This window comes from Phaethon aethereus (genome assembly GCF_964289735.1).
Source record: "Phaethon aethereus genome assembly, chromosome: 5".
NCBI lineage: Eukaryota > Metazoa > Chordata > Aves > Phaethontiformes > Phaethontidae > Phaethon > Phaethon aethereus.
Genome location: NC_138579.1, coordinates 60659702 through 60682284, shown reverse-complemented (window position 1 = coordinate 60682284; position 22583 = coordinate 60659702). Strand labels below are relative to the sequence as shown.

At 39.9% G+C, this 22583-nt stretch overlaps 1 protein-coding gene across 2 annotated transcripts in view; it reads left to right on the top strand.

Annotated features, from left to right (window-relative positions):
• Window positions 1–20719, top strand: part of GALNT18 (polypeptide N-acetylgalactosaminyltransferase 18) — a 242144-nt gene extending 221425 nt beyond the window's left edge. For both annotated transcript variants that reach the window (XM_082000014.1, XM_082000013.1), the window contains 2 exons: window positions 1730–1894; window positions 19872–20719. In XM_082000014.1, coding sequence (XP_081856140.1) covers window positions 1730–1894; window positions 19872–20018 — 312 coding nt within the window. In that variant the 3' untranslated portion in view covers window positions 20019–20719. The remainder of the gene's footprint in view (window positions 1–1729; window positions 1895–19871) is intronic.
• Window positions 20720–22583: the final 1864 nt, after the last annotated feature.

Below are 22583 nucleotides of genomic sequence, written 5' to 3'. Positions count from 1 at the left end.
CCTGGAAGGCATGACTGAACTATTCAACTTTTCTCTACTCAGACTCTTAAACCCTAGGCTCACCTCAGTTCAGCCAGCTCAGATTTCTGTTATCATTTCTTGTGGGGTGAAAAGAATGAAACTTGATGAAGGGGGTCAAACCTTTGATTAGTGTAAACCATTAATGGCAACTTCATTAACTTCTGTGCAACTATGTCAGCTTGTATCTGCTGCAGATCTGCCCCAGCAGCGTTCCAGGAGAGTAAACAGAGAACGTAGTCTTGCACAGAAACACCACCATTTGTTTTCATCTGTATTTAATCTCTGCATTGACCGATTTCAGCATTCAAAGTTGGTTTTTTTACATGAAGCTGCCAAATCTCTCCTCAGTCCTGGTTTGTTGTGTTCCTCTGCTTTCTCTCCTATTTGCAATTAATATTTTATCAGAGTTTTCACAAATAAGAATACGCATATAAAAAACAAGCTACAACATCAACAATGAACAGATACCAGGAGGTAGTACCATCAACCTCTGAGAAGAGAAAAGATTCCCAAATACTCAGCATAGTTTCCAGCTCCCCTTCTGGTACAGACACATAGGAAGGCTACAGTAAGGTGAGAGGGACATTAATGTGGTGCTTCTGTCCGGTTCTTGTCTGGTGCGACTCCCGATACCACTGGAGGTGTCAAAGCCTTGCATCTACCCTTCTTGAATTAGGCTGCTAAAGCATGATGTCACCATTTTATCTTTCTCATGGTCCTCTCAAGAAAAAGTCCGATTTTAGCAAAATAAATGCTGTTTGTGATTAGCAAACAGACAATGCCAGCATAGTCCTGTGTTACCTTTCTGGGCTTATATGTAACCTGTTGTCTTCACGAGGACACACTATCCACTCTGTCTGGCAAGCTCACCTTCCTTCCCCTTCTTTTTTTTTCTCCTAGAGAAACCTCCCACGTATCTGTAGTCAAACAGAGTGGAAAGCATTTGTGTAATAGAATAGTCTCACTGTCGTAAGTGTAATCACCGAGGCCTACGGGAGCACTCCTTTGCTAGAAATCCAGAGCAGCCAATGTCTGATCCCTTTTTCTAGTGTCTTGTGTCTGTGTGTATTGACGTGTACAAAATAAAATGAGAACCAATAGCCTGAAACATGGCCATTCTGTTTTCTCTCCTGCTATGCAACTGTCACCAACTGCTAATAACTTTTTATTGTATATACTGGATTTCGGTTAGCTGCCTCAAATTTGGTTTTAGGCATTTGTTTGTAGAAAACCTTCATTTATCTTTCTATCTGTCGTATAAAAGATTGCGATCCTTCCTGCTGTGCTGCTGTTCGCTTTCTTACCTCTCCAGTCATTATCCTCAGCTGAAATAGTCTAATCAGAGTGGATGGCAATACTCATCCAGTCCTGCTTCCTGCCAGAGGGTGTACATCTTGCTCTTCGAAGACCCCCGGTGCATGACCATAGGAAACAGAAGTAGAAAGGCACACGATGAGACAATCATTTTTGTTTGTGTATTTCCTATTAAGTAGTTAGCCAACGGTTAGTTGTTGGTAACAATTAACAATTACTTGTTAATTTAGGACAACTTTTAAAATGTTGCCTCTTGCATGAAGGGAAATCATTTAAAAGCCACTATGGGGTCAGCCTACTGCTATTCAGCATATTTATCTTTGCCATTAGCTTTTTGGTAAAAGTGCTGCTTCTGTCTAGAGGCCACAAATCTTGTTTGTGCTTCCTGTTGCAGAATGTTTATTATACAAGCAATCAGCAGCTCCATGTGGGTGTTCTGAGTCCCACTATCGACGATGATGACAACAGATGCCTGGTGGATGTGAACAGCAGGCCCAGGCTCATTGAATGCAATTATGCCAAAGCCAAGAGAATGAAGCTTTACTGGCAGTTTACTCAGGTAATTCTTACTCAGCAGACATTTCATTCAGAAAGTTTAAAAGCTTTGTTTCTGTGTCCAAAGTGTGAGTAATCTCCTTACTAACAGAACCAGATTTATCCTTGCTTTCTTTGCATGGAGCCAAGAAGCTATGTTTACATTTGATCGCAACGTCAGCTACCTCAGGAGGTTATAAAGCTTGCGTTACATTTTCTAACTTCACAATAAATTACTTGTTTCTAAGGCAGAGTGAGTGCTACAGAATTATCTCAATTAAAAAAAAAAAGTGATTTTGGTAGAATCAAATGCAAAGTAACCTATTTAGGAACAAGAAACAGAAAGCTTTGTGGTTGTTGTTGTGGAAGTAGCAACTCAGAAAAGGGGATATTGGGTCATTAATGATAACAGCCTCATAATGAGCTACTTTTGCAGTTCCTTACTTAAAAAGACTAGTGCTTTTATGTGTATGTGAGTGTGAGAAAAATAAAAAGAAGTGTAAGTAGAGGCTGAGAAGTGATTTCACAGTGACGAGAATGCTGATAGGCCACTGAGTCCAGGCCTGGCGTCCACACTTCATAACTGACTTAGAAATACAAGGGACAACTACAAAGAAGCCACCAAAGTTCTGGGGCTAGAAAACATGCTCTGCCATAGAATCCTTATGGAGATCACACTGTTCAGTTCAGCTAAGAGGAAGTGGCAAGGTGACTCAAAGCATATCAGTGTTCCTACAGAGGGACGTAGGTCGTCCTGAAGACAAACCAGGTTCCAATGGTTGGAAGCTAAAGATAGTCAAATTTCGTCTTCCAAAGGAAGGTAAGATCTTCCTAAGGTAAGAATTAAGACATTGGAAGTTTACTATGTTAGGTACAGACATGTCAGTTGCTTAAGTAAAATGAGATTACGGTCCTTTCTAAAACAAGTACCTGATTGAGCTTCTGTGAAAAGTTTAATAGCTAGTGCCAGTTTGACTGGTGACAGTTGCTTCCCTGCAGTTTTGAGTCTACAAATCTAGTTGTGTACTCCAGCCCATGGACTGAGGTGCACCTTCAAGGTAATTTTATTCCTGCATTTAATTTTTCTGTATGATCTATGTGGGTTTGCAAGTATCTTTTCTACCGATTAATTAGTTGTTTTCTTCTTTGACTTCAACAGCCACGATCAGTGTATTTTAGGACATTGGTAATACAGTCTAGCATCTACCTTAGTGCAGAGAGCATTTGGACAGTAATGAGTAAAGCATACTATTAACATTATTTGTGTTTATACTTGAAAGTAATGCAGATCTTTGTCTTTAAAGGGTAGCTCTGAAGCAGCAGACCTTAAATCCCTAACCTGAAAAGACACCCCAGCTTTCACCTTCAGTCTCCTCAAGGGCAGAGTTTTAATTATGTCTTCTCTCAAATTATAACAATAGTCTCATGGGGGGGCGGGGGGAGCCTCTCTGTGGCCATCTCTGCACTGGATATTTGGTACTATTTTTAAAAAATAAGAATTAACATATTTATTTAACATTTTAGTACTGTCCACCTCTTCAGTGGTTGCTCTGTATAACACAACCCTTGGGTGACAATTAATGGTTTCTACTCCAGAATACTGCCGCTATTTTGTAAAACCTATTTGGGGGGCAGCAGTAGAATGCATTGATAATTTAAGTCTTAAAAGCTTCAAAAATGTTAGGTTTGTTTTCTGTCTGTATTTCCATTTCATGTTCCAAATACAGTCCCCCAATGAAGGTGCAGTGCTGTTAAACTAGACTCTATGGACTGTACTTAAGTCTTCTACAATGAAACTTCTGCCCAGGACAAGTGAAAGCTAATTAGTTGTTTCCTTATGATAAGTTAAAGAGACAAATGAAATAATTAAAAGCTTGCTCTTCAAAAAGGATTTTGTTAATACCCCATGCAATTAAAATGCCATGATTTCTCAACATACAGCATGGTACATAGCCCCTTGTACGTTCTGTAAGCTAGAAGAAAGCTAATGAGAGTACTTGGCAAGTAAGGCTTGCCAAGATCAACTGATGAGGTCCATCTGAAATGCTCCCATTTAGTTTGGTGAAAGGATGTGTTTCTGTGAATACACTGGAAGCTGTCTATCTGAAGAGAGTCTTTTTTATTACGTTTTTAAAGGTCTGGTATTTCTTTTCCATATTACGCAGTGAGCAGAACTACTGAAAATAAGCAGGACCGTAAGTATTGATGCTTATGGAGTCTTGAAGTTTGTGAAATATTAATGAAAATGTAAACGCTGGCCCATAGCTTTTTATAGCACCTTCCTTTGGCTGCAATCCTTCTCTGGAATCTCTAGCCAATCAACAAAAATGTCTGATGATACAGATAATTAAAAATATAGCAGTGCAAGTAGAGAATTGTCTCAGAAGAGTAAAGGGAACAAGACTTTCCAACCAGAGCAAGAAAAAAAATTTGAACTAGATTTCCCAGATGAGCACTAAAATCAGTATTTGCCCTGCATTTGAGACGTATCTTAAAACTTTGCATGAGGAAACTTTCTCATTTTTTTCTGCAAAATACACTGTACTCTGAGAGGTACCATGCCAGTCTGTGGTGGGACATGGACTTCAGCTTGGCTGATTGATAGAAGACTGTACAGATTTTTGGAAAAAGTGTTCTTCAGACAACATTTTCCTCCTCCTTTGCATTGTTAAAATGTAATGTTGAGAGAAATCCTTATGACAAAAGTGGAGGAGTCATCCTCAGCTGGTGGTCTCCTTGGTTCTGTAGATCTATTACAGAATTAAATAATTCTTAATTTGCATCTTTGATTAGAAATGTGTGTGTATATACATATCTCAAAGTTGATTTTTTTTTTCCTTTAAGTTATGTAGCTACCTCCAATTGTAGGCAGCTGGGGTCAGAGCCTCACCTGTCGGCTGCTATCTTGTGGCCAAAAACAGTGGTTGAACGGGCATTCATATGGAGGGAACCAGTACTTCAATCTGGTTTCATTATACATCATGCTGGCTGACCAGACAGAGGCCTTGAGGGATCCTGTGGTATCTTTCAGTACAGGACAAACTTGCATTGAGCATTCAGAGCTTGCATTAGGTGATTGTATAACCAGGATCCATCCGAGCAAATTTCCATGCTCCACAGTTTCATACAGCTGCCAAATGCAATGAGACCCAATAAAATGTAGGCTTCAGTGACATTCTTCCTTCCAAGGCTTCTTCGAGTGTTTATAACTGTAATTATGTCAAATTATGTAAATTAGCCCTGAAAAGACTCCCATCAACTGGGTAGTGTTCAAGCATTTTATTGTTTGGGTTGTTTGTCAAGTCTTAGGGAAATGCTTATTTTAGGAGTACTTTTATGCTGAAAAGTCTTACAGGTGTTTGTTTGACAGTTCACCTAGTTCTGTCTCGTCACTTTTTTATTTAATCAGAACAAAACTAGACTGTACAGCAAACTAGTAAGTGATGACCAGAAATTACACAAGGCAGAGAGGAGAGAGTTGCAAGAATTACAGGGTAGTAAAATGGTCAGAATTTTAGTAAAATATTAATTTAAACATGATATCAAGGAAGCTGCTCTGGCATCATGAACCCCATTAGGAAAGCAAAAACTAACCTCAGTTGCCACTGTGTGCCCCTTACTTAGTACTAAACAATTAATTAATCCTGCTCACACTCTCTGGCAAGGAGCAGCGCACGTTCAGCGAGCTGGCAAAGCAGCCTGCTCCCCTGTGTAACCCACTGCTCGCGAGAAGCGTCAGCTCAGCAGCGCACGTGCAGGACAGTCACTGTCCCCGTGCTCAGTAAAGCTGCTGTCCTTGGGACTGCCACAGTGATTGCGTTACGGGGCTTTGTGTGACGGCGAAGGGGCTCTGGGCTCTAGGAGAGAGAGGCTAGTGCACCTGGACAGGTAACTCCTTGGGATGTCTGTCTTTCAGTAGAAACTGCTTATGGCCAAAGCCATGCTCTTCCGATAAGTTTGTTCTATGTACTAAGAAATAGTACATTCTAAATGCTGCAGTCAGGTCTTTTGGAGGGGGCATATAAGTTTGAGGGTTTTTTAAGAAATGTCTCAGTCTGATTTCTCAGGTTTATTGCTGATAGAAAGGCAGCTGTGACCTAACGCCTGTCCTGTGAGTGAAATTCATCTCTACATACAGCACCTGGGTGACAGCAGGTCATCTAGAAGGTATGCTTACAGCATGTTAGGACTCTCCATCAGCATAACAAAGGCAAAAGGAGGAAGTGTTTCTGAAATTACTTTTTATCTTGCAGTGTCTTTATGTTTATCTTTAGTCGGATAGGGATGTGGCTGTTTCTCATGCCTCTAACCAGACTAGCTCCACTGTCACTATTGCTGTTGTGAGAAACATGGCAGGTAACAAGAGGTATAAGGACACGAGGCAGAGCTAAAAACCTAAGCGATTAATCCTTTTAAGGCTGTTCCGTGTTGCATTCTTTTCAGTTCAGTAAGCTCTGTTGATTTAGTTAAATCAACTTCCAGTGTGGTTGCCATAGGAAGGTAAGAAGAGTATGCATCTATAGGGGTGGACACTCATAGCAGACCTCATGGGAGGGAGAGGCTGTGCAGAGCCTATGCTCAGCACTGTCGTGTACCCATATCCACCAGCATCCCCATCTGCCGGCTATGCTAACGTGGCTTTTGCCTGTTAACGGAGAATTGTGATTCTGGTCAGCACCGGAGGTTTCCATGGGAAATCTTACGGTTCAGAAGCGTTCAGAGGAGGTGGTTTATGCCATCCTGAGACGCTGTAAATAAAAGTTGTTGCTGACAACTGTAGTTACCGTATGTATCATTTCCCAAATTTCATAGTAGGAATTGCTTTGGAAGGAAAAGGGAAGACAGACAAGAGCGAATTAATTAGTTGTTACAATATTCCACAGATTTAAATGAGATTGGAATCATCATGTATAAAGGAACTAGATAATAGATTAAATAGATAATTCTATGTAGGTACATAAAGCAAGCATAGACCTTAACACTACTGAAAGCATTTACATCTCGTTCCTCCTACAGATGTTGGCCTTTGCCAGTCAGTCTGAATTATTCTTACCTGCCTTTATCTTACAAAATTAAAGGCTGTGCAATGCTACCGCTGGCTAGAAACGTTACCCACAGCCACATCCCAAGCAAGGAAGGGAATGCAGAGCGCACACTGCGTGACAGGATTAAACTGGGAGCCTGTGAAGCAAGCAGAGAGTCTCTGTACCAATTTCATATGCCCCCTCGCTAAGCATACATAGTGCAGAAGCGGAGGCTAATGCCATCAAACAGCAGACAGTTTCCTTCTAATGTCCACTCCCAGTTTTCAACCCATAGATTAGCCAAGGACATCGGTGTACAAGCAGGATTAATTTCAGTAGAGCCGTGTGTTTAAGGGAACAATTGTCCCTAGGAACTTCTTCAGATTCTTCCATTTTGAGAGCTATGGTGTAGAAAACCAGCATCATTATTAGCAAGAATTTGAATTTATGCTGTACTTCTAACCCCAAAGGATGCAAATACACTCAATACGTATTTGCAGTGTAAGACATGCTGTAGTGCTATACAGCTGTGCCATTATGCAGGGCAGCTCAGAACAGAAAGTCACTATGACCCTGTTAAAAGAAATACAGATTTTGATCCTGCAGGAGAAATACAAAGAAAACCAGAACCTAATTATTCAATTAATTGAACCAACAGACTAGGCTGAACCCTGCATTGTTAGGGTTATCTGATTTTTAAGTAACTAGTGTTGCCAAGTGTTAAGTTTTAAAGCTCAACCACAAAAGAGCACTTCCACAAGCCCGGGGCCCCAGTGCGGTGTTGGTATATGGGTCCAGTACATCAGCAGCACTTTTCTCTACATGTAGCTACTCTTTGCCCATCTTTGAGCAAGTATTACCCTGGCTTGCCTGTACCTAGTGTTTTAGGTAACTGAATAACTGCACATGGTGTTAGAGCTGGAGGACAAGGAACCTGAACCATTGTTCTGCTTAGACAGGAGAAACTGATAGTTAATGTTTTAATTTTCTTCTTGCTCTACTAAAATTTTCCCAATTCATGTGCAACTTAACTTAACCAATATTCTTGTCATATTAAGCACTTCTTAAAAACTGTTACATTAGAGTATTTGGTTCTTATACTCCTTGAACTATGTCTTACTCTAAGCCTAGAAACTCTTTAGTCCCATTTATGCAGAATGGAATTCTTTAGAAGTACAAAAATCTGAAAGCATTCAGTCTTTCTCCATTTTTAATACTTTATTTCAACTTAAATATGAAAATGTATATGCAAAACATATGCAGAAAGCATATTAAATACAAATATTACTATATCATATTGTGTTTCAACAACTGTTAAATTTGCTTATTGTTGTAGTTAGTGGTAACCAAGATTTCCTTGTAGAAGTTTAGTCTTCTATTTGGAGTAATTTTCTAGTGGCAAGATTTCATCTTTGCAAATTAGGCGTAGAACTTGCCAGCTAGAAAGTTTGTGTGTGAATACAGCAGTAAAATGAGCTTTTAGTGGGTGCATTTCAAGTCTTTTCCAGCATATCACATTATGCAATATTTAGTCTCCTGAGGACTACATTTAAACTCCGAAGACACTTGTGCTGAATTAATTTAAAAGGAAGTTAACACATACCCATGTTTTTCCTTCAAAACAGATAGCCTATTTGCATATTTTAGCATATAATTTTAAACACCCCATTTATTTACAAAGAAATTACTTGTTCTAGTTCCACCTGATTTTTCCTGATTTCAGATGTCCCGATAGGCTCCACCCAAAAATCACAGATGACAGCTACTGCTGACAAGGTACTGCACGGCATTACAATGACAGACATGCAAAAGAATGGCCAAATCCAGAATGTTTTCTACAACTTGACCAATAACCAACACTTACCCAATGAAGTGCCTGGGTTTCAGGAGATCTGAGCTCTGTTCATGGTCCCTCCTTTGCATTACTGGAGCAATCGCTTCTTGGGTTCTGCATGCCTCAGCTGCAAGACAGATGGAAGTATTTTTACTGTTAGCATACACCTTTTATTATTTCTAACTTCCCAAATGAAATCAAAACTCTGTCCAGATCAGGTCAGTAGAAGCTGCCTCTAATTCCAACGGAGACAAGAACAAGGCTTATGTAAGCAAGGTTTGGCTACCAAGTAATACCCTACAATCCAAGATGCAAATACTGGAGAAAAATGGAAGTTCACTTGGAAGGCAGTTAAACCAAGACGCAATGATGAGCTACATGACAAGAAAAGAGGGTTTGTTATTTAGTGAGATGATCAGGCCATCACGTGTGGTATCCTGAACCTGACAGTGATGATACACAGTATGACACACAAAAAATAGATTATTTCCATTATTGTCTGAGTAAATTGTACAAGGTTTGTGCTGCAGCTGCAAGGACATTCCTTTCCCAATATCAATTATAATCAGCGAACAGATTTGTGTGCTTAGTAGGGAGAAAGCCATTTTCAGTAACTAGATACTGTGACCAAAGTCCCGAAGAGCCCAACCTAAATTCCCATGTTAGAATTTGCAGATCGATTGAAATACTAGTGCAAATTCATTTCTTAATTTTCTTCAGTTGGCACTCAATTTTTATCTTGGTCTCTAGAGACTGGTTTAATCATAAGCATATAATGACAATGCAAGCAGTTCAGTTTCTGTGTTAAAATGAGTTAGGAAGCCTTCATACTGAGCACTCAGGTTAGAAAACCTAGACTAACTGAATACACCACACACACACAAAAGAAATAAAATTGTCATTCAGTATTTTTGTTTTCTGAACGAGTTACATTTTTAGCAAGAGTGATGTCTCACAAAAATAGAAATGTGTATTTTCTCTCATCTAAAACCCGTAAATCTTTGGGAATCTGTTAAGATGTCTAGTGAAAACGTCTCATCTTTCCTAGGGAACACATAAAAATCTTGGGTTTTCTAATTGTGCTGAAAGGAGTTTCTTATTTGTCTGTCTGAAGATGAATAACTAGGTATCGCCTATGCTAAGGTTGGTAAATAATAATGTGACCTTTTCTTCTTTACATCAGTTTTCTAGGTACACTATGTTAGAACAATATTTGCATCCCTAAGGAGAAAAAGGGAAAGAATAAGGCAGTAAGGTGCCCATAGGCATGATCTTCAGGCGCGTGCTGGGAATGGACATTCAACAGCTAACGCACGCTGCATCTTGGGCACGTGCAGAAGTGGGGAGGGAAGGCTCGTTAGCAGGAGTTTTGCACAGACAGGCAATGCAGAACGAGCCTTAGAAAGCAACATATACAGAAGTGATGATTGCTTCAATACCAAACAAAAAGGAAAAACCTAGGAATACACCATTTGCCACATCACAGATAGAAAATTAGATCAATTACCTCATCTAGAAAACTACCTCCGGCAATGGTCAATGCTTACTGTTTCAGAGAACTGAGCTCTATCCTGAGCCAGCAGTTCACTGTAACACCAGGAGCAGGATTCCCCGTTAGCGTGAGGTCACCCTAATGTGCTCATGAAGAGCGAGATTTGATTTGTCTGAATGATCACCTCAGCATGCCTGTAAGAAGTTGTTTTATCAGCACTCCTAAAATTAACCAGCCTACTAAAAACATCTAGTCAGTCACTGAACATCGATGTCTGCGACAATGAATTCAACAGGTTTCCTATACCCACATAAAGGAGTAGTTGCAAATTTCTAACTCTAACTATCCTTTTTTCCTTACAAAGTTCATTTACCAGTTTCACACTGCTATTCACAGAAGTCAGATCACTGAAGTCAGATCCCACTAGTTTTCATTTACATCCTAAGCAAAGTCCTATTTTTATTTCATTTTAGTATATTTTGTAATTCCCCACCATCTGAATATTCCATCACACTTTAAAGCATCTCTGTTGCCTTTCTCTGTCATCTACTTTAGACATCTTGAAGCAAGCCTACATCAAGGCAGATAAAATCAAGCCCGACGTGTTTGCAGAAGTCATTTATATGTAATCTCAGAATGAAAGAGAAAAAGGTAACTTCTAAGCTTTTCACAAAACGTAAAACATGCAAATAGAGCCAAGTTATCCACCACTGACATCTTTTTCCTAGTCATATCATAATACTGTTTCTCTACACAGGCAGCTACTGTATGGCACAATCTGTGAAAAGAAAGACTGCATAAGAAAAAAATTTCAAATTTTCAGTTAGAGCAAAATTACCCTGCAGAAAACACTGGTGCAGAGCATTAACTTTGGCTTCTTTTCTGTAGGCCAGGGCTCACTCAAGACTCCAGAGATGTTTAGATATAGGTAAATCCTGTGTTTCTATACCTCCTCCTACTAGCAGAGGTGTTAAAGTGTAGTATTTCTTGTTGTTATTAATGTATAGAGTGTAGAAACACATGGTAAGTTCTAATTCAGAACTTTAGAGTATTGAAGTTAGAGCAGTAAGTAGCCAGCGACCACTCAGTATCGTGGGTTCTGCATTTACAGTTTTCTGAATGCTGCCAAGTAGGACAGTAGGCACTGTATCGCAAAAGGAGGATGCAGGAGAGACACATACAAACAGTCACCCCTTTAATAGTGAGGAAAAAATTCAGAACATGCCAACCTGTGAGTCGTCTCTCCCCATTTCTGGAGTTTACTTTTTTATGACTGTCAGTTCTCACAAGGCCATTCAATTTATTTCTAAATGAGTTGTCCTGTTAACTTGTTACTCAGGCCAGCAGCTGTAGTCAGCAAAGCCATGTGCATCAGTGTCAGCTGCATAGCATAAAGCTCATTTTTCCCTTTCTGCAAAGGACTTCCTAGGTAATCCTAGCTCTCAGAAGATCAACATAATACATCATCATCTGGGTTTGTTGCCAAAACAAAACCAAACAATACCTTCAGCTGTAAGTTCTGCATTTAGCCATGATTATCAGGGCCATGTACGGATGAGAGTCCCTTTTTAAACTACTCTCCCCCCGCCCCGAACGGTGTTTAATAATTAACTTTTAAAATCATATTGTATACCTAGAATCTTTGTTTCTGTGGATGTTTTTTTAATAATACGTCAGAAAGATTTCCTGGCCACTGCTGATACAGTAACCATTTGTGTTTACTTGCTGAAAAATCCCTCATGATCTTTCCAGTCTGGCTAATGTATTCTACTCCAAAGCCTGCTTCAATTTTCTTCATTTTATCACCATGTTATGTTCTATAGTAAAATGCATTTTCAGCAGTCATATCCTGAAGAGCTTCTTTGTATTTCAGTGAAGGCTTGAATTTACTACTTTGTGAGGTATTATTTTCTTAATCTTGCTATTAACAATGGGCCTTTGTAATCTGTTACAAATCTGTGATAAAATTCTATATATATACGTGGAAAACATTACTGATAGGTGTAAATCCGTACGTTCCATTTCTAATTTTTACGCTGTTTCTCTGTAATTAGTTTTCTATTCCAATTATGTTCTCGGTATGAAACTGCATTTCCTTTTGCCAGTTTTAATTGCTTTTATTTAAATACTTTAACGGTATCGTGTATTTCCACCTCCTGAAGATTTTGCTACTACACCTCTGGAGGGCTGTGCTTGGAACCTAGACTGCTCTACATTCATGTAGCTAATCTCAATTAAACAAAACAGAAAATGATTGCACAGTCCACTGGTTTCAAAAACCTCATTTGGACACAGAGATAAGGCTGCATCATTTCATTTGTCACAGCTGCAGTATTAAAAATTTGTTGCAGCAATATAAAGATTATGTAAAATCTGAACTCAGAAGTCTCAGTAGTGGAATGAGTGGAATGAGACAAAGTGTGATGTAGACATAAAATTGCTGTAGCCGTTAAATGATGCATCTAACTCCATTGTCAGAGGATGTTTCATAGTATTTACTCACTGAGTACCAGCAAGACCAGTGCTCAGAGGCAGCCTGACAACAGAACCCGAGTGCAGGAGGAGAAAAAAAAATTTTTTTTTTTTCCTTAAGAAATGGTTTGGCTGATCCCTATTATAACTCCACCTAAGTTTATGTGGTACACAGCAGTTAGTTTCGGTTAGTATTAGAAAAACAAATTCACATTTTAAAAAGTGCCTGGTAAAGATTCCCATTTGCCTATTTAACTGTAAATAGTGATCCAAATAGCTGACAGACAACCCCTTTTTAATATATAACACTGCTGCATATAATATTTCATACACGTAATAGCAGTTAAATGCACCTTATTTTCACAGGAGTCATACGACATATATTAGGAATCACGTGCCTTTGAAGAAGAGCAACAGCTAACAATATATTTCCCTGAGGAATATTTCAATTTAAATAGTTAAAATTATTTTTTGAAAGATTTTAACAACAAGAAATATGTTATAGAGTCTGCTTTAGTTACGGAGCACCTGTTCACCAAAGAGTTGCAAAATCTGTCATACTGCTTTAGATATGAGAAGGAATTAATCAATTACCTATATACACCATTATATATACCTATATCCTTTATACAACTATAAAGCAGAAATTCTGAACTCAATAATGTCATCCAATATTTCCATGCAATGGGTAATACTGAAAATACATGAATTACCATATGGGATAAATTATTCACTTTCTCCTATGAACACTTTCTCACTGCAGCAACATCCACACAGTAGTGACCACACAGAAGACAAAATGACTTGTAAAAATAGAGTCATTTTTTTCAGGACTAAATTTGATGTACTACCAGTGACTGAAAATTTACCCCAGTATTCTGGGGAAGTGAATGAGAAGATCATGCATTCTGTTTGGAGTGTTTTTTATCTATATGATACATGCCTGAGCATAATTCTTTGATTCAAATGTATCAAAGCAATAGTGAAGGTTAGAGTTTCTGCCTCAAAGGCAGAACGAACATGTAAATGTTTGAGACTACTGACTGAGGTACAAATAGAAAATTATAGACTAGTGAATGCAACGATCTATATAGCACATGTGATATGAGATTGGATACACTTACTAACCTGGTAAGACCTTTTTCTGAAATAGCCATGGTTAGGGCAAGCTGCTAAGAGCACTGTTTTTCCTCTTATCAGAAGACTAACATGAGCTTTAATGCGATGAGCAAAAAGTAGGTTTAAACTCTGTAACAGAAGCGTGCGCTTTATCATAACTCGTTAAGAAGAGCTATCTCTCTGATTTTCAGTAATGCTGAGAACTTCCAGCATTCATTTAATATCCCTCATTTTCACAAGTGATCAAACCCTGTTCTTAAGTTTCAGGCCCAAGAGCTTTTACTAGCTTATGAAGCCCAGGTTCAGTCCGAAGAAACTACCTCACTTCCCCAGTTTCCTGTCCTACATTGCTTTTTCTGGGAAATTTGGAAACCCAGTACAACAGCCTGCAGCTCACAGAACCCACCACACCTACCTAAACAACTGGAATGTCATGGATCACATCAGCAGATGTGCCATGTACGAACAGGACTAAACTGACCAAGTAAATTAGATGTTGTGAATTATTTATTCGGCTTCAGTGATGCCACATATCTACATTCAAATCCTTCCTTCAAAAATACCTAAACTATGTGAAGTAGCACCTCTGTTGTTCTCCTGCACAGTGCTTTTTTTGTTCATCTATCAAAAGGCAACCTTGGCAATGTGACTTGGGAGTAACAAAGAACAGAAAATTACTTGATTCTTGCAGAAGAGAATTCTTACTGAAGAAAATTAGAGAGTAAATACAGTGGTAAATTTCTATTAAATACAGCCAGAAATAAAAAAGATTTTACATTGTGACCAGTAAAATGTCATCTGCAGGTATGCTGAAGAGATGAGTAACCATAAGGTGAGATTTTTGTCAAGAAAACTCATGAGCTGTTCAGAACTTTTTGGCTAGGTGTATGCTTACAGAAACTTAATGCACCTTTTGTCATGAAGTCAGAACATGCTTTGTTTTGAAGGGAGTTTATCTGAGGAGGATAACATGGAATATAATCCCAGTTCTGCAGCAGCAACAGTATGGAGGGGCAGGAGTTCCCGGTTACATGGTGTGTGTACACTATATATTTCTTTACAAAACAATTTTATTCAACATCTCTGGTATTTGCAAAGAAAGCTGTACCAATGCTCTGTCCCATTTGCAGCCCTCTAGACAAGAGGGAAAAACTTGACAGCTTTCAGCTGAGCCTGGTTCTCCAAGGATCAGTATTCCAGAGAGGACCCATCCCACTCCACTGCCCTGCAGAACAAATACGGGAAGGGGGAGGTTTAGGAACTGTGCGTCCACCACCTCCCAATAAACCAAAACAAAAACCATAGAAGAGTTCCGCAAAGACTGTCTAATTACCTTGCACAGCTGCTTAGCACTCCAGCTGTAACGCAGAATATGTAAGTATATCCTTGCAACGTGCTGCTCTTTCTAAAAGCAAGTTGGTTTTTACGTGCGACAGACTCGCGTGAGGCTGCCTGCTGTGGTGGTGCAGAAGCATGCTGCACCATCCTTGTACTGCAGTGGTTTGCCAGCACTCAAATTGTATTCTTAGATGCTGTATTATTGGATAAATTTTACTTTAGTGAAAGACTTGAAAGGAAACCTCTTACTTATACATGGCAAATATGCAGAAGGTACAATAATTCTAAAGGAAGTCAGAAGTATTGCTTTCCGCTGTGTGTGTTATGTCACATTCCAATAGCTATTGGTCAGAATAAGATGCTTGATTTGAGATAGTGTCTACATTAAAAGAATGCTTATGAAGCACTCGATCAGGTTTTTATGTGTCTAAGACTACCAGCAGGAGCTGAGAGCGTTTGTGCTTCTCACAGGAATTGCTTCAGTTTGCACTGCAAAACCCATTAAGTTTTCAGTCAAACTTGTTAGTGCTGTCACATTCAGTCTACTTTTACAAAATAGTTGACCTGGATTTTATTTATCCTCTGGAGAGTTCTACTGCCATTGAGCTGCCTCTTATCATCAATGATCCTAATGATCAATGATCCTAATCCTAATTGGGCAGAATTCCTCTTTAACTTGTTTTAGCCTATAGAATTATCTTTTATGTATCATGATTTAAGATGTTACCCTAGGCTACCAATTTTTTGCCTTTAAATTGGGAAGTAGAGTTCTTACCTAGGATGGGAAAAGTGAACGAGATCAGCAACTTGCCTTTCACTTAGCCTGAAGTGTAGTATTACAATAAACCATTTTGCCGAGTAAGCAGTAAAAGTGACTGAGAGTTTTATACAAGTTTTACTATATAGTTGTAAAAGAAGAATTAACTAAAAGGACACCTTTGTCCGCATTTCGCTTTAGGGTTCCCAATGCTAACGATGACGACAGATTGCAGAAACTGTTCAGGGACACTGCACTTCGGAGGCCAAGCCAGTCAGAGTAGCAAAAGGTAGTGTTAGCTTTCAGAGCGTCAGTCCTGCTTGCTCGTGCCCTTCAGTGGAGTTACTCAGTTCGTGTGCTTTAATGATTAAACAGCTCGCTACTTCAGGCCTCGCAACACGCAGTGGTGCACTGCCATTGCCCTAGAGGTGACAGACCGATACCGCTGTCGCAGGCTTGCGTTAGGCATGTGAAGGAGGTAAAAAAAGGAACGCAATTAAGTAGACTTAACAACAGGAACTTCTATGTCAGCACTATACAAACCCTTCTCCCTGTACTCACAGCAATTCTTTCATTTATATGCTTACCGAACATAACCAAAGCTGTGTAGACTGCATCCTCTCTGAGGGATTAAGCTTTGGTTCTGCACAGACCTCACATCTCCTAGTTGTTCTAACAGGACTTGAGCCTTTACATTTCTCCCTGGGGGGTGGGGGGTGGAACGATCCTGCTAAAAGCATCCGCACTCTCTACAATACTCCATTCACACATATTAGCCATTACTTTACTTTGCTGTCTCTTTTGTGTTCCATACAGCGGCTCCAATGTACACAGCAGGGTGATTTTCAGTAGCCACTGCAGAGAGCTTTGCAGCACATCAAAAAGAGCTTCCTTGGCTTTTTATCTCAGAGTCGCTTGTTTCTGTTAAATAGAAGCTGGATTTCATGTGAGGGCACATCAGGAAGAGGGAAGGAAGGGGGTGGGCTCTTTGCGTCATTTTTTGGTTGCTCGCTTGTTTTGTTTTTCTTTAGGTGTGGTTTACACTTCGTTTATGTAGCTGCCAGTATTAAATTATTTTGCATCAATACATTTGCTGTAACACCTATGTGTGCTCTATATGATTTAGAATAGAGGAAAAACATTGCCTCCACCGTGAACACCCTGCTTCCTCTACCCCAAAAGCCTCAGTGTGAATAGAAGGCATTTAGGCCCATTCAAGTGAAGGAAACCCTCGACCACCAAAACAAACGGGAGTTTGGCAGAAGCTCCCATTCAGCATGGCAGTAGTTAAGCCTTAGTGCTGTGGTTTCCTCTACCTAACAGAGCTCCAAGCTAGGCGACTAGGCCACGTACACAGTCCTTGGGAGAAAAAATAGGCGCCAGAGAACGGGATTCGCAAAGCGCAGCCAACAAAGCAGGTGTTGCCCCAGCCCCGCTGCTGAAGCCAGCTAGGCCTCAGCCTCCTACCTCATTCCTCTTCGCAAGCAAAAAGCGCTTCTCAAGATGGACACCACAAAGTTCACTTCACGGAGTCTGGGCAGGAAGAGTTGTACCAGGGGAACACTTGGGTTTTAGCTGTCGTGCTTTGCATAAAATGGAGAGGATTACTTCTGCTCCTTCACTTGGGCGAGTAAGTTAGCAATGACAGGAGAAGTCTAAAAGTCCCGTATCCAGACTCATACCCCGGGTCCAAAAATCAGGCAATTAGTAGAGCTGAACTAGTCTCCCGTAACTGGTTCATTTTCTGACAAGACAGAAAGTTGAACAACTTCTTTCTCCTGCTTTCTTAGTGCAGGATCTGAGCTGATGATGTCTTGGACACCAAAACTGAGACAAGGGCTAACTGATAAGTGAAAGCTACAGAACTAGTTAACTTAAGTGACAGCAAAACAAGCACCTCCAGCATCAGCTGGAAGCACAACGAAGTTGATCTGAATTTGAGTTTTAGGCGGAAATGCTTGTGGTAAACTGTAATTCCCCATTTTAAACCCAGGGAGCTGACCCTGGGTGCTATGCAATGCTGAGTCTATGCAGAATAAAAACATAATGAGCAGTTTTCATTAAGAATAGAAACACTATGTTTTGTTAGAAAAACCCCAAAAAACTACACAAACTGTTTCTTTTGGCAATGAGAAAATATCCGTTACCTTAGAGTTTTATATCTGAAGGACCTAATTCAAAGCTCACTGAATTCATTGGGGGGGATCTCACCACAGTGAGCTTTAGAAGGCCAAAGTAACTTGGGAGGGTAGCGTATGTGTTTAGGATAAGGGAACAAATCACATTAATAAAGCTTTGACTAATTTCCCATCCTAGTTTCTTCAATGTCAAGCAGTTTTATTGCTTATAGATAGCTGAGAGTTTATGCTCCCACCAGACACCCAAATAAACTACCATTACTAATATGAATGTCAGTAATAGTTACGCAGCAGTGGGAAAACAGTTCACTCAGCACTTTTTGTGGAGGTATATCAAAAGGCACTGTATGCCTGTCTGTCGAGTAAAGTAACCAGTGAAAACTGTACCTAGACTGCACGTCGGCCTACCAAGGAAGATTTATGGGAGACTCATGTTTTGAATTTTGTGGATTATTCTAGAAATGGTCTGTCTCTTACCCAAAGCCATATTTAAAACTTAGAGCTTTCAACCCTAACTCTGTATTTCATTAGCCAGGTCCAAAAAAATGTTTTTTAGAAGTCACTTCTCAGAGAAAGTACTTACGAAATATTACTGGCAGGATTGGAGTGACCCCCAGTCACCTGTCTGAACGAGACAGAACCTGTACTGAATGGCACGAGCTACCCTTGTCTGAGGAACAGCCTTCTCTGAAAAAGTCAACTTAGCATTTCTATGGGATTTATGCCAATATCCTTGTCATTATAATAGATTTCTATCACAGTTACCAGTTTCTAATACAAGGTATAACACAGACTTGCGCAAAACTGATGGGATGGGTGGTTGTGTTTTGTGCTTTTTTTTTTTTATAGCAACTATTTTTTCCCCATTGTACAAATAAGTTATTTAAATGTGTCTGCTCTTTCCGTACTTCAGATGTACTAATCTGTACAGATTTACACTCCATTCTTTGATTTGCAGATTAAGCCAGTAATTCTTTACTACACAAGCCCGAGATACTCTAGAGAAAAATCAGACTTTCTGACTTCTGTGCAAATTACATTATGTATCTTGGAAGAAGCTTCCCAGACACTAATGTGTACAAGCTATCAATTATCTTTATTAGACAGGAGAGAGGGTGAAAGAACCAACTAAAACCAGAATTAAAGGGGGGAAAAAATGTAATTTGTGTCACTTACATGATGATTTAATTGTAATTTAGGTCTATAGTTAACTGTGTGATAGCCCCAGTGATTTAAGATTTGCTGCAACTCAACAGTGAAGGCAGAGCTTTAAATTCTCAGCTTAATACTGCCACATTAACGGAGTCAATATTGAGGATTAGCAACGTTATAAAAAGATTATAAAAGACAGTTCATTTCAGAATTCAAAGAATAAACAATTTTTTCCATATTATCCTACAATACAGGACACCCCTGGCCAAGGCAGTGGTTCTCTTTTGCCTTTTTTTGATGTGTCAAAAGTGCAGCGGAGCCACTAAGCTAGCTAACCGAAGCGAACAGGGGAGCTTTTGGCTCATGGTTAAAAAGCACGGCCAGAAACACAGATCAATTCTAGAAAGCCCGTTTGCTGAAACGGTAGCCGGGCAATTGAGGCTATTCTAAACTGCATCGGAGATTAAACTGGCCTGTGCCAAAGGGAACGGTCACTCCAAATCCAACCTAGTGCTTATCTTGTCTCCAACTGAAACATTTTTCACAGTAGCAGTGGACTTCAGAAGATGGACATTGGAATGTTCTCTAATCTATACTATCACACAGTAGCAACGCAAGAAGCTCACAATGTTTAATCCAAATACTTCTTCCCCCCCCCCCCCCGCTATTTTTAAAGGGAGGTCCAATCCAGAACCGAAAATCCAAGCGTTGCCTGGAATTGCAGGAAAACAATGAAAATGAATTTGGATTTCAGCTCGTCCTTCAGAAGTGCACTGGACAACGCTGGTCTATAACAAATGTCCTGAAAAGCTTGTCATCATAGCAGACTACATTTTTTTACCTGTTTCTTTTGCTACTGTGTAGCAAATATTGCATTGTTGCCTGCTGTACTGTATTCCTCTTGCCCCCACACCCCTGGTTCCTTCTCTCCTCTTTTTTTGTCTCTTTATTTTCTGAGTGTGTGGAAATCAGGTTTGTGGGCTGAAAATAAGACGTTTTTATTTCACAATGATGTTTTCTTGGCATTTATAGAGATGTTGACTGACAGGTAATGGGTAGACTATCCTAAAATATTTTACAACTGTAAATAGGAAACAAATGGAAAATATTTATAACTCAAACTTTTATTGAATAAAAAAAGTCTAAACACTATTACTGTCTAGCTGTCTCTATGGCAATCCATTTGGAAGTTAAGTGGCAGTTCCGTTGTTTTCATTAACCCAAGCCTGGTTTCAGCAAGTTGTTGCCAAGTACCAGTGTTCTCCAGACTTGGGGTAAAAAGTCCTACCTGCACACTGGCCGCTACAGCGAGGGAGGATTTTCTCCGTTCTCCCTCTAGGGAGGCCGGGCTCTGTCACTGTAGCGACTAGTGGTGTGTGGAGGTGTATAGGAGGTATATGCATCCATGTACTTTTCCTCACCAGTACTACTAAATAAAAACAAAGAGAGAACCCCAGGGCTCAAGTGAGGCTGGGAAGAGAATTAATTAAAAAAAAAAAAAAAAACAAAAAACAAAAACAAAAACGAACTACAAGAGAAGAGCAGCAGCTACTGGAAGAAAAATGCAAAAGACCCCTGACATTTCTTAGTGGGTTGGCCTCCATTTCAATGACTGCACTTTCCTTCCAATTGTTCCTAGTTCTTACAACTTCTTTTTTCTTGTTTTAAATGCATTATTCCTTGGCTACCACAGATTTAGATAAAAATGGTTCCATCCAAAAGCAACAGCAAAAAGCATGAATTCACTCTGCCTTTCTCCCTACCTTTAAGGGGGTGTGAATGCAACGCTGTATCACTTCGTCTCAGCTAAGACTGGGACCAGGAGAGGAAGAAAGAGTCTGATGAGATAAACCAGAACACTACGATTACTGGCCTCTCTATTTCCAGCTGCTTTTATTTGTATGTAAATTCCCTCTCTTATTGCCCTATTTGTTCTTTTTATTCTGGTATTTGTTACCTGAAATAACAGTCAAAACCTCTTTTGGAGCTGGTTATGTGCCAAACTGTCTTTTACATACTGGCTTCACATTCAGGACCCACCAGCAGTTTTGTTTCTTATGATTGTTTAATAATCATGTGGCATGTTAATTATACATGTTCAACTTTCTGCTATATATAGTTACCATAGATCTGCTTCCCAGAGAAGAAAATGCTGAGCCAACAACAGGAAAACAGCAACAGCCATTAAAGATGGGCTTAACACCTGCACTTTGACCCACTTCAGAGGTCCCTCAGGCCCCTCTGAGTGAAAACATCCATTAAAATTAGAACCCTGAAAGAGCATCAATAGAGTGTCAGGGTACCACAGCTAGGCAAGATAGAGCAGCTTTAATTTCACCCTGTAGAGGAAAGGGGAGGTTGCTACCCAAGCAAGCCAAGCCTCCTGCACACCGGAGCATGAGCAATGTCTCTATGGGAGAAGGCTCAGTACACGGCACGCAGAGCCATTCTGAGCATTCCCAAGTTCCACCGCTGACCAACTGGATTTATTTTTCACAGGCATTCCAGATGAACGAGGAGGGAACAGCACGTTCAGACAGAGGGGAAAAAAAAAACAAACCCCAAAGAGCTCGTACAGAGTACCAGGAGATTAACTACCTTTCAGCAAAGACACCAAGACTTCAGTGCATGGACATGCAGCCATGAGGAAAAAAACAAGTAGCATGGACCAAACCAGTCTCCTCCTGATTCTTGCAGGCCTACTGCGTGCTGAGTTTTCACTTTCTGTTTTTTTTTGCTTAGGTTTGGGGGGTGGGGTTTTTTGCGGGGGTTGTTTCAGGTTTTTTATGAGCACTAGGAGGCGGCAACTAGCAAAGACTTGACAAAACTGAAAGGAAGGAGCAGAGCTCTGAACTGTTTTATTTCATACCAAAATGAATATTGTATGTCTAGCATTTGCCCAAAGAAAACTGTAGGTATTCCTGATTACATTGCAGCAGTGATGTTCACTATTAAGTGGGAAAAAAACCACAAACAACTGCTTCAGTGAGCCATGTAGTCTCACCAAGCCACGTTTGGTGCTCTCCAGCCATTCCTCCCCGCCACGCACCAGTTCCAAGGCTGCTGCCGCTCTGCATTGAGGAACAGTTTTCTTCAGCTTCTCTACAACAGCACAGCATTACCGGGAATCCTGCAGTGCTAACTGTGGGTTTAAATTTGAGCGCACAGCAATTCTAGTAACTACAGTGGAATTACCAAAATACACATTGGGCTAAAAAACAAAACAAAACAAACAAATTCAGACTTGAAACATTACTTTATACTACAACAACTCAGCTAGATGTAAAATACATGCATTATAATATGCTTTTGCCTTTGTTTTGCATCATAGAGTAAACTTATGTGATAACTTATAGAAAAAGGGAAAGAGGTTTAAATCTGTGGCTAA